Source organism: Corapipo altera, unplaced genomic scaffold (assembly GCF_003945725.1).
Source record: "Corapipo altera isolate COAL_440 unplaced genomic scaffold, ASM394572v1 23b, whole genome shotgun sequence".
Lineage (NCBI taxonomy): Eukaryota > Metazoa > Chordata > Aves > Passeriformes > Pipridae > Corapipo > Corapipo altera.
In genome coordinates this window covers 7424150-7436673 of record NW_020884885.1, presented here as the reverse complement: position 1 = coordinate 7436673, position 12524 = coordinate 7424150, and the positions used below count along the sequence as shown (strand labels likewise).

Below are 12524 nucleotides of genomic sequence, written 5' to 3'. Positions count from 1 at the left end.
CACCAAGTGATTAGGATGTTTTGGCACAAATGCAAACCGTGCTTATGGATATTTACTTGCTAAACTTACAGGTGCGTTTCCAATGGACACTTTTGCAAACATTAGACTTTTGAACATATGCTGAAATCCCAAGTGGTTGCTGGCTTTGGTTTTGTGTACTTGGTCAAATGACCATTGTTCTCATGGAGTTTACTCTCACTGGTCAATGTAGTTGTATCTGAGCATGCCTAAGAGAAATTTAATAAAGCAAAAGAAAAATGAGAAAATTGTACTCTGCCCTTTCTACTAGCAGGTCATTTCTGGCCTAAGCAATTGGCCACAGGGTGTCACTGTGTTTCAAGGCAGCAAAACTTCTAGCAATAAAGCCTTTAGCAATTCCAAGTTTTCAAAGTATCCCAACCATGTGATGTTATCTAAGAAGACACTACAGCAAAAATGGCAAGGTCACAAAAGCTTCACAGTAGGAGTGTTTCAGGAAGATATTTATAGAAAACATCTGATTCTCAACTTCTTGTACCTTCCTGGAATACACCAGAAATATTTTTAGCCCAGAAGCACTTGTTCACCAGATGTCTGCATAAGTGAGAATGCTTATATGGAAAGCTTTATCTTAAATTGTTGCAAGTTAGAAATTTAAAAATTCAATGGTGCGTCCTACACTTTAGTCATAGTCCTTCTTTTCTTCTTCTGTCTTTGTATATCTGAATGTGCAACAGCTTTTGACTTTGCTAAACAGAGGTAACTTGGCCTTATGGTGCTCAGAGTAATATAAACTGCAGCTCCTGGGACCCACAAAATACTGTTTAATCCCTGCTGGCTCTGAAGAGTGCTTTGCAGAACACACCTACTCAAGAGAGCTGTGCCAAAAGCTGATGTATTATGTGTTTAAGGAATCTCATGATGTACAGCTATAGCAACAGTGAGAGAAACCTTTGTGTACAGATACAGTATGAGCCCTTAGCCAAGAAGATGATATCTGGCTCAGGGCATGTCGAAAGACTGCAAAATCTCATGCAATAATAAGTGTTGGTGTGCACTGTTTCTTCTGGGAAATGGTAAGTGAGCCTAGAGTAGCAGGCCTTACTCTTTCATCCTGATAGTCTGCATAGGTTGGGTTAAGATTTTGTAGAGAGGATAGATGTCTGGCAGTGACTTACCACTCATGTAGAGAGCAAGGTGCTTTGTTTTGATTGCTAAGAAATTAGATTGTTGCAATGCTTTTCCTAAGTCAACTGCTTCTGTTTTGTATGAAGCTTAGTCTCTGCATAGCTGTTAACGGTGACAGTGCTGTTTTAAGATGCATATTTCTTATGCAATTAGTAGTTTTGTAACCAATTTTGCTTGGACCAGGAGTTCACTTGTAATATATCTGTTTTGATGGCCCTATTGTCAGTTTAAGTACACAGTCACATCATATTTAGAGGTATTATGTGTACAAGGCATGGCACACTGAAAATTTTAGTGCCTTAATATGAATTTCAGTGCAATGGTATGAATTGAGGAAATAGCTGTGCTGGTCTGGCCTTGAATGTGACCTGAGACTAAGTGCTAAATAAAACCTGCCCTGTCAGATCTCACAGGCCAGAGTAGAGCTGAGATGCCCTGGAGTGTGTGACTTCCTTGCAGAGACAGCAACTGCACACAGGGTGGGTTTGGAAAACGAGAACACATTTCTGAGTAGCAGGTTATTTTGTGTTTCCTTTTGTATGTGCCATAATGTTTATTTAGGAACACTTACTCGAATATGATTTTGGCCTATGATTCCTTCCCATTCCCCCTCACCATTGCTTCTGTAGTTATCTTATCTGGAAGAATTCTCCATTGGCATCTCTGCTGGCGGCAGCCCTTAGTATGGGAGCTTCTGCAGAGGGTAAAACATGATATGGTTCATCATGGGGGAAGAAGAGCCTGAATCAGAAAGTAGCATTGAACAGTAATGCAGAAAAGCAGATGGGGCCTCCTGTAGGAGAGGGTGGTATGGGCAAACTTGAGATAAGTTGGGCCTATTGCCAAAACAATTGGTCCTGGTTCCACAAATCTTGGAAACTGCTGACCTCATTATCTAGAAACAAAGTGTCTCCTGGTAGTGTGCAAGGGAGTTCTAACATAACTATGATTATCCTAATGGCACTTCTGCCATGAAGGTATATAAAATATAAACAGGAAAGGCTGAAACCCACTGACACAGATGAAATGCAAATGAAGGACTGGTGCCTCTACTATAGAAATTTAAAGAAGAAATGGAAACTGGCTGAGGAAATCATTCAAGGTTGTCTCCAGGAAGTGCCTTCAAAGTCTTTGCTCAGGGAAGAAAGCTGAGAAGCAGGGGAAGGATGTACGTTTCTTCCCCTTGTGATTTTATGAACCTCAAGCCCTCAAACAAAAGCTCCTTCTGACGAAACTTTTATATGTTGTCTTGTGCAATGTATTCTCTGAGAAGCTCTGTTACTCCATATTTTTTGGAAGAGGTACACTATGTATCAGTGCCAAGGGCATTTTAGTGTGTCTCTAATACTGTTAGACTGAAGAGCGAGTCTTGTCGAAATAATGGGAACAATTTGACTCTTCATCTGAACCTTTTTTGAAAAGCACATGGACCATCACTGCCGGTGTATATAAGTCAACTACAGGTTCCTAGTATATGTGTGATATATAAAGAAAAGCTTGAAGAATGAATGAAAAAGAGATTTCTAAAGTGAAGGCAATCTATGATTATTTACTCGGACCTACACAATGCATGCATTTTTCTCAGTAATTCTTGAATCAAGTTCCTATTGTTTGATTGAGCTACACATAAAAGAGAATCATCCAGTTTTGATTTAAATTTAGCTATCATGTGGGAGGGCAATGTGGTGTGGAGGCTGAGAAAAGTCAGGGGTCACAATGTGAAAGGAAAGTGTAGGAGGGAAAATACATAGTTTAGCTATAACACAGGTTTCAAGATCAGAAATAGAATTTATTGACATTTATGATACTGTGGCACTGCAAAAAGTCAAGAGAGAAGCAATTTGCTAAAAGTGATAAAAGTTCCCAGATAAACTATAGACCTTGCTCAGAAAAAACCCTGCGATCTAAATAGATTACATGAACCCCAATACGAAGGAGAAAATAGAAGTAAAAGAACAGGACAATAATTAAGCCTATGAAAAAAATGTGATATGTTTGGTTTTCATGGGGAGCAGAGAGGGGAGACTAGGCTGATGTTTTGAGGATATTCCTTTGACTGTTGTTTGGTTGTGCTCCAATTCATCAAACACTTGTGCACCTGGAGTGGCACTTTACCTGTGATTTATCCTATTAATAACAGTTGGAGTATTCCTGAGAGGAATGTATGAGAGTTTCCAAGAGGATCAAAGCTTTTGGCTTTTTAAATGCAATAACTACTAAACCGATAGCAGAGAAACTGGTATTGTCTAACCACAAAATCTACTATGAATTAGCAGTAGCTGCAGATTAGGAAGATGTCTCTGAATCTTTTCAGCACATCTTTTCCCAATAGCAAAGCCACAGCTTTGAACGTTCAGCATTTTACTATAGGACTTTTTTTGGCTGGATGAACTTTAAACTCAGTAATCTGAAGTGGTGAGGCACAGGGGGCAGATTGTAAGGGATGAGGATTTTACTTGAGCTCAGCACTACACAGCTAGCAGCAAAAACCCCAGGATGTGCTGTTGTTAGTATGTTTTTCATTAAACACTGTCCTGACACAGACAGACCACATAATGGTGACGGCTAGATATGTCAGAAGGGAGGAAATGGAGCTTGACTGATCACAACCAGAACTAGAATTAAGATATCAAATAGGTGTTCTTGTGTCTAAAAGCTGAAATGGATTGGCATGGTTTCATCTGTATAGTTTTCTTTCAAATGTTGGGAATGAAAGGAGTTGTTAATAGACAGCTGTTAAGATCTGTTCCCATTTCGGAAAGCATCAAATTGCTTTACAGTATCTTTGTTTCTTGGTTTCGCAATGGAGAGCATAATATCTTATGTTGAAGTTTATTAATATAGACTTCTTAGTACATGAGTATATTGAATGAAAATTAGGCACTACTTCTTACAGACTGTCCTGATGCTGAGTGAAGCCATTTATTAACTTTCTGACTCCCAGGTTATTCCCTCCAGAGCTGAAGGATGTTTTGCTTGGGACAAGTGAACAGCATTTAGCTGCATCTGTAATAATGTAGAACAACCATTCATTTTGTTTGATTCAGAGCCACATAAGGCTAGACAATGTCCTGTGTGGAACAAGAAGCATCTTAGAGTATGAATTCAGGGGGTGGGACACATTTGTGACCTATGCTATGGCTGCTGGACCTTTTGGTGCTCTCTGGACCATGAGTAAAATGATGCCTCCCACAATACAGACACTTAGTAGGGAATACACTAAATTTATCTGAACATTTTCAGTGTCAGTATGCAATGTTTGCATTTGTAAATGGAAGGTGTATTCTACAACAATAGAAAAATTCTATTTTTTTCTTTGTAATTTTAGTTTGTCTTTCCTCTGAGTTGCACCAGTTTCTGTGATCTCAGGTGGACTGGCTGTTGCTACTTTCATTTCACACTACAAATTGCTTGCTAACTTACCTAAGGTGTGCAGAAGATTTATGACATGGCCAAGGAGTATTCAAATGGAGCAGGGGGTACCTTACCATTTTAATTCTAATTTCCTCCCTCCTTTTTTTGCTGTAAGCAAGTTATTGCACAAGGCATTCCATGCTCCACATATCTGTCCATGTTGTCAGCTGTTTGTGTATCAAGTCTGAGGAGGAGGAAGAAATATGAGGTGTGTTAACAATAGTCAGGTACTTGCCATTCACAGCAGAGCTGACCATAAGTTTTCTGATGCAACACTTCTCCATTCAAAAATGTTGATTGGATTCTGTATTGCTGGGTTGGCTGGTTCTCCAGCTTCTTGGAAACCTGCTTGGAAAGTTATGCTTTCGTAAACCTTGTGGACCCACCTGGCCTGTTTCTCTGGCTACCTGCCATTCTGTGATGACATGACACTGCTGGCTTCTCCCAGGTAACAGGGGCTACCCCTTAGGCTGGTCAGCAGTTGCATGAGTTGCCCATTAGATGTCCTTCCTTTGGTCAATTCTTTTGATTCCAGCTTCCTAGATATCTTAGCTTTGAAGCTTCCAGCGTGCCCAGGGAACTGTTAAGCCACCCATGTCATGGCAAAACAGCTGTGTAGGCAGGGTCCTGGCATGTGAGCTGAGGCATCAGCCCAGAAACGTTTCAAAATCTTTCTTATATATGTGAGTGAAATCTTTTTAGGGAGGTGTGCCAACATGATTTCCTCTGTGGGATGAACATTCCAGTTCCCAGCACTGGTGCAGGCGAGTCACAGGACATTTTACCTTTTTTGTGGTTCACAGTTTGCTTGCTAGTACTTGGCTGACAAATGCATTCAGTATGTGCTTAAGTACACAGCAGGGAAGACCAGCAATTAGTGGATTTGAATCATACAAGGTGAGGGTCTCCGCCACTTTACAATGTTTCTGTTGCATGGGGAGAGATTGCAGAGTACAAATTGCTTGTGTTGCAGAGAAGGCACCATTACTGGTTTGTGCTCTGCTGCATTGGCCAGCTGTGGGTGAGGTTTGCTTCCTGGATGAGGTTTGTTTCCTGGAGCCGTTTGTGAGAGAGGTCATCTGAAAACTAGTCTTCCATCAGATCTCTATCCCTGGAAGCTAGAGTCTCTGGGTGAGTGCATCTCCTCTAGACTGGGCTCTCCCTGACTAGGTCCAGGAGTTCTAATTTTGGACCTTTGGCACATGGATTTGGATCATCTGGCAAAGGAGGCAGTGTAGGTAGCTTGTTTTAGTGTTCCATTCTGAACAGACTCAATGCCTTTCATGACCTACACAACAGTTTTCTCTCTTGTTGGCCATATCATGTCTGACCTGCCACATAAACCATGAACGTGGGAGGCCTACAGTTAAAAACACCCTAGTTCATTGAGATGCCAAAGGCTATAAATTTCTATTGGCTTTGGTATTTCAAGAAGCACTTTGTAAAAATCTTATGAGATTCAGAACTCCCAAGGTATTATATGAATTAAGAGGTTAAAAATGATCTGTGCCTGGGAAAAATAATTTTTCTACTAGAACGGAAGCATTTAAAATTGCAGTGTTATGCAAGTGTCATGTTTTATGTGCTGCTGAAACAGAGGAATTAAAACTGACCTAATATGCATGCGTAGAGACATTCAGAGATAATATCAGGCTCCATGGATGACTCTGCCTTGGCACAGGTTAGAGCAGCTTTCCTGAGACCAACTGAGATGCTCAGTGTGTTTCAAGTGCCAGGCTCTCTGCTCACACTTTTCTGCCTTCTCCACTGGCTTAAGGGGAGCAGGTGACAGAAAACTGCTTTCATACCACTGGAAGTAAGCTGAGTGCCTTCTGCAGGACAAATTCCCAGTTGCACTATTAGGAACACTTCATTACTTCTTTTTGTCACAGGAATAGTACAAATTGACTAGAAGACGAGACACACACCTAAACAAGAAATTTTTTCATCAAAAATATTTCCCATAGGGAGAAGTATCAATGCAGAAGGAGCTTTTTATTTATTTAAATTCTCATAACTTTGTTGAGCCCATGAAATTGTCTTCTGCTGTCAGAAGTTATAATCTACCAGGAGTGAGTCACAGAGTTCTTAATTGCTGTAAATAAGCTTGCAAGGCTCATAACTCATAATAACTCTAATGACTAAGTCAAACTCTGGTTATTCTATTTTAAATTGTTCACGTAGCTTGTTTGATGCCTAGAATTTTTGTATTTATAAAAAAAAAAATCAACATAAGTGAAAGAAGGGAAATATTCAGTTTCCAAATTTGACAGTCTTTCAGTAACCTTAGAAAAGCCATACAAAGAGGTAGTGAAAAGCCCCATGACTTTCTGGTACTGAGGTCAGTGGTCAGTAATGATCCATTTGCAGGAATGCACACTGAATTGTCTAATGTCTTTTCTACCTCTGATGCTCATTTCCATATGAGTGCTGGTGCTTTAAACAGCTTTTACAGATGATGCTGTTTGTCCATGGTCAAGTCCCCACTCCTGAACTCAAGCTGAGGTAATGGCTACATGCCACTACAGAAGGGCAGTCCTGGAAATTCCTCAGGAAAAGGAGAAGAGTCTTTGGCCCCTCAAATGAGCTTAACATTTGTCCAGAGGAGTTCCAGAGCCAACAGTGTAAAGTAGGAGCAGGAGTTTCTAAGCTTGGGACTTGGACAGGAGCAAAATCTCCTGTTTTAATGACAACTAGCTCTTAGATTTTTTGCTGCAACATGAAACTTCACCCTCAGGTATTTTTAAGACTTGAGTATTTTCAGACATTTATCAAGGATTCTGTGTCAGTATTTACTTTTTCTTTGTGATCACTATGCCTGCTACAAAGACGTACTTTGCAGGTATTTCCAAAGCTGCTGATGATAGACTTGGATATATTCAGTTCATCATGAATTGGTTGTTTCTGTATTTGCCTTTTCTCTACTCTCAGATGAGTGGTTTTCTTACATTTACACTTACTCGTTAACAGTACTAACCTACAGAATAACATAGCAAGGATACTACTGTTTTAGTCTTGAGTTAATTTTGGAGGGCTACTTAGACAGTAAATTACTTGCAGGAATGGATAATTTGAACCCTTAATGAGTTGCATATTATTTGAAATAAATAATTTTATATCTTTTATCCCTTTCTGAGCCAACATCTAAGGGCTATGCTCAGATGAAGGTAGAACCTTGAATAAAATCACATACAGGGCTGAAGGCAGGTTTGACACAGAAATGGAAAGGAAATACTGCTATATGTGTCATACAATCACTGTAACCTTTGTTTTTTAATTACTCTTGCCTGGTATAATTCAGTAGCAAACATTTCCTTAGCATGTCTTGTCCCAAAGAACTTGCAGTCACAGAGAGTGAAAAACAGTAACAGCAAACAAGACTTAATCTCTTGATTCTGAAAGAGTGACTATTTAAAAAAATACAAGAGGTTGGTGGCAACTAAGAAACTCTTCTCTTGATAATTTGAAGATGAATACCATAACCATAAGTCAAGTCTTCCTGCCAGCCAAGCGGTGAAGTGTATTATCTACCTAACTCTTCTGAGATCTTTGCACAAGCAATTTTATATTGACATCAGTGTCAGACTATTTGAATAAGATCTGAAGATAAAGGTTTGAGAAACTGGCTTGAGTGGAATGACATTGAAATATCTTACTCAATTATTTCAATTAGCTCTGCAATCACTTGGTTTAAAATAAAAGAGCAATTTCTAAACATAAACACAGTAGGTTTCAATGTGTGGCTTTACAATGACGTGTCTTGGAAAGGTAACACAGCAGTCCTCAGATACCCCAGGTAAGTAATAAGCAGCTTCCTCCTATCTTGAAGCTGCAAAGATCGCTATCTTGCCGTATTTACAGCCACACCTGCAAAGTATCTAAGGAAATTAGTAGCTCTCTTACTCTGGCCAGGAAAAAGAGCCAGTGATACTGGATTTACTGTATGATATCTTTGTTTAAGATTATAGTGGTTCAGAAGATAGGTAAGAGGATATAACACCTTTTACTTTTCTGAAACAGGTATGGATCTTGATAGCCAGAAGGATGGTTCATTTACAGATGCTATCACCTGATTGCAGCTCAGATAGACCACTTGGTATTTTGTTCTAATTAACATCAGGTGCTGAAAATGGTGTTTGGAAAGTATTCAAAGATCTAAAATAATTTCAGATTATCTTTGTTGTTTGCTCAAAAATAATGGAGCAGGGGGGAAACAATGAAAAATTAGAAAGCTTTTATTTCAAAGTTACAGGTTACATGTCCCTAAATCTGGCATTTCTGAATCTTTGCTTTATAGTTTCTAGTTTCACATGGTAACTTTGAATTGAAAAATTGAGATAGATTTTAATAAAGGTGCGTGGGTTTTGATGTTTTAATTATTTTTACAGTGGTTAAATAACCCAAAGATGGAAAAAAATATTTTGGGGATCATCTAGGGAAAAAAATACCTTTTTATCCCCCCAGTTTTTGAGAACATTTTGAAAATTTTTGGTTTGAATTTGACTATAGGCATTTATTTTTTTTAGGTGACTATAATTTTTCTAGCCTAGCCACTGAGCCGAACAAGGTACAAACTGATTTATAAGACAAAAAGAAAGTGACTGTTATCTCCCATTGTCACTGTCTGGCACAATAATACGTCTCCTCAAAGCTGCACAGTCTTCCACCTCCATCTCCTCTATGGTGTGGCTGCATTTGACCCTAGAATGATCCATTGCTTATCTCTACTAAACAGCTTTTATGGGATGAATAAAAAACTGTTCTCAAACAAAGTCATGGGAGATTTATGTTTCTAGGAGAGTGTTTCAGTAACTGCCATCCTTCCTTGTGAAGCTGTCAGGATTGAGGGTGGAAGGACTGTGAAGAGAGTGCCTCAATTAGAGCAGGTTTTGTACATCAAAGCTGAGTTTGAAATTTTGCTGTGTTGTTGCCATTGTTGGGATAAATAATGATCTCCACTTAAAGAGACTTCAGTACCTTTGGTAGGTTCTGTCCCAGTTAGCTTTTAGGTTTATGCCAGCAGTAGGATGATCCAGTTCACAGGTATTGAGAGTTGCTGTCATTCTGGTGCTTGGTTTTTGGTAGCTTGGTATCTTCTCGCAAGGGGCTTGTTAGTGAGCAGCTCACTGGGTAAATTGCATGTAGCTGAACACTGTATTAATTGGCTTTTATTTCTTGCATGCTGGGCTTGCAGCATGGGCTTGCATTCCTTCCGTTCTCATTCTGTTTCACATAGTGCATTACCCAAGTGCCAACAGGTCGCATATGCAACAATTTAACTTTAGTGTAATTTGATATGTATTTTTATCTGGGTTTTTTTCCCCTTATAGCTTATTTCCAAGTACTTTCTTAATATTAATTCAGAGAAGCAATAAGATTCAGGCACAGAAGTGGAGTAAGACCAGCCTAATTAACACATAAAATCTTTATAGAATCCCTCTTCTTTTTGTCTCCTGAACACTCTTTTACAGTCTGATGCTGCGGATACAGTGTAATATTTTCTAAATCTAACTCCATTAGTATAAGCCTGGCATGACTATGTCCTCCCTTTAAAAAGGGGAGGGGGAGGACTTGCTGTACCCCCTTGAAGATACTGCCTACTATTTGGCTGGTTCACTGATGTATTGTGCTGTGCCCTCTTCAGGTTTAACCTTTAGTTTTGTCTTTCTTTCCTTATGCAGTTGATTTTATTTGCCTTACTTTCCCCATGCTGTACATTTTTTTGTGTCTGCAGTAAGTCTTGACATCACGTAGCCCATCTCCCTCATGTCCAGGAGGAAATGGACGTGGTACTTGTCAGCATGCTTATTGACAAGAAACACAATGTTTTGTGTATTTTTGGCCATACTGATTTACTGGAAACATTAACTTCTTGGAGGAGCTCTTGGAAAAATTAGTTCCATAGCTCTCCAAAATAACTTTTGCACTTTGATTTTAAGGCATGCTGGGACCATTTTTTTCTTTTTTCCTGTTCCATTAGGACATGGGTCTCCCTGCTGCAGCTGTTCTGTTTTTAATGTGTTGTTCTGTTTCCAGGCAGATATACTGCTGTTTGAGTGGAGTTCATTTTTCTCTGGCTGTTTTTCCATTTGCCTTCTCTTTAGGAGGTAATTTTTTCAACCTACTATTTCAGTCTCTCTGTTCACTACAGCAGCAGAACCTATGATCAAAGCTGCAACTGCAATATAAATAGAAAACCAGAACTCCACTCTGAATAAGAACTTTTTTCCTTTATTCTCTGCATTTTCTCTTATCTCTGGAAATGGAATGTCACTATCCCCTGTGTTCAAGGGAGCACGAAGATGAATGTGTGCACTGCAGTCTTAACTGGCCCTGTAAAAATGCACAAGTGAGGCAGCAGGAGTGCAAGACCTGCATAGTTCATTACTCTGAACCCCAGATTGCCTTCTGATGAGTTTGGCTGATTTGTCTGGAAGTAACTGCCCTTTGATTTGCTGAACATAAACAGCAGACCTTTATAGTATTTCAGAGATGGCAACCTAACTACTCAGGTTCTCAGCCTGCTGTTTGGGTGCTTGACTGCATCCAGTCCTCACTGGTGGTGAGCATGGTGGCTGCATTGCCAGCCACAGCAGAATCTCTGTGAAATGTCAATTTGAACTGTTGTTTGTCACCTGCAGAAGCCCAGGAGCATCTGCCTAAAACTGATTTTCAACTGCTCGCAGTTTTTTTGTGGAAAGTATTTTAAAAAGTGTTTTAAAGGTGACTGAGTTTCAGGAAAAATCTAACACCAGATTTCAGGTAAACCTATTTTCCTAAACAACTACTGTGGTTACAATTAATTTTTTCTTCGCTTGTCAAAAGCCAAATTCGTAACTACTATTTGATGAAAATTAATTTTTGACACTGCATCAGTTTAAGGTGTCCACTGGCTGTTTTGTGAGGCTTGATCCTGTCTGATATTTACAGTGAGAATATACCTTACTGCAAACTTATGGTGGCTTCCAGGCCTTTTTTAAGTCTGGGTCGGCTTGCCATCCAATATGAAATTGCAGGTGTGGATTAAGATACAGACAGAACGGATTGCATGGAGCAATGTCCTGACAGGCACCCCATGGTGCAACAGGCCACAGTAGGCATGGGAGAGGTGGAGGAAGCTATCCCTCTGCCCTCTCCAGTGGATGTCATAGGACCCACCACTGGCAACAGCAAAGTGATGGGGGAATAGGATGGGAAACTGGGAGATGTCAAGTTGTCATGTTAATATAAGAAGTGTGTAGAGGGGAAGAGCTCAGAGGGTATACTGCTTTCCCTTTCTCTACCAATACTTATCTCAATTTCACGAGCATCTCTGCATTGGCCAGGTAATCAGACAGTAGGTACTTCAAATTGAGGAGACTTGATTTACTGGTTGTCAGAAGGATTCCCAGTAATATATTAAAATAAGTCCCTATTGTAGGAAGAGTTGAAAAGAGCATTTGGAATTGGCTTGGTCTCCCACCAGAGATTTGGCTCTCCCCTGCCTTTGACATTTTTTTTTATGGAATATTTTGTGGAAGAACTTGAAAGATACTGAAAATTCAGCTCCTGACTAGATAGGTGGAAGAGATGGGAAGTGAAGGAAGACTTTCTGAACATCTGCCCAAAAACCTGGCAGGACAATATTAGGACAATAGCAAATTGCAAGAGGTAATGAAGTGACAGGCAAAGCTATGGTAACTTCAGCTTTCTGCTCGCTTCTGACTTTGCAGATCTTTCCCTCTCAGATGTAGGCAGGCTCTTCTCCACACAGAGGAGGCAGAGGGTGGAGCTCAGCGCCTGTATAAATTATAAGTGTCCTTCAGGTTGTTTCAGCAGCAGCAACAAGCTGCTAGCGTGTTTGTCAGCTGACAGATCTGTTAACCAAATTGGGGTTTCGGTTGCTGCCGCCATGTTTCGTGCCGTGGGGAGCCCACCAGCCAAGGTAAGAGAATGGCATCTCT

General features: G+C 40.0%; 1 protein-coding gene across 5 annotated transcripts in view; it reads left to right on the top strand.

Annotated features, from left to right (window-relative positions):
- The first annotated feature begins 12439 nt into the window (after nt 1-12439).
- Nucleotides 12440-12524, top strand: part of LOC113946741 (cytosolic phospholipase A2 beta-like) — a 33209-nt gene continuing 33124 nt past the window's right edge. For 2 of the 5 annotated variants that reach the window (XM_027642464.1, XM_027642465.1), the window contains exon 1: nt 12440-12505. In XM_027642464.1, the coding sequence (XP_027498265.1) occupies nt 12473-12505 (33 nt within the window). In that variant the 5' untranslated portion in view covers nt 12440-12472. The remainder of the gene's footprint in view (nt 12506-12524) is intronic. The other 3 variants (XM_027642463.1, XM_027642462.1, XR_003527532.1) reach the window with 2 other exon arrangements.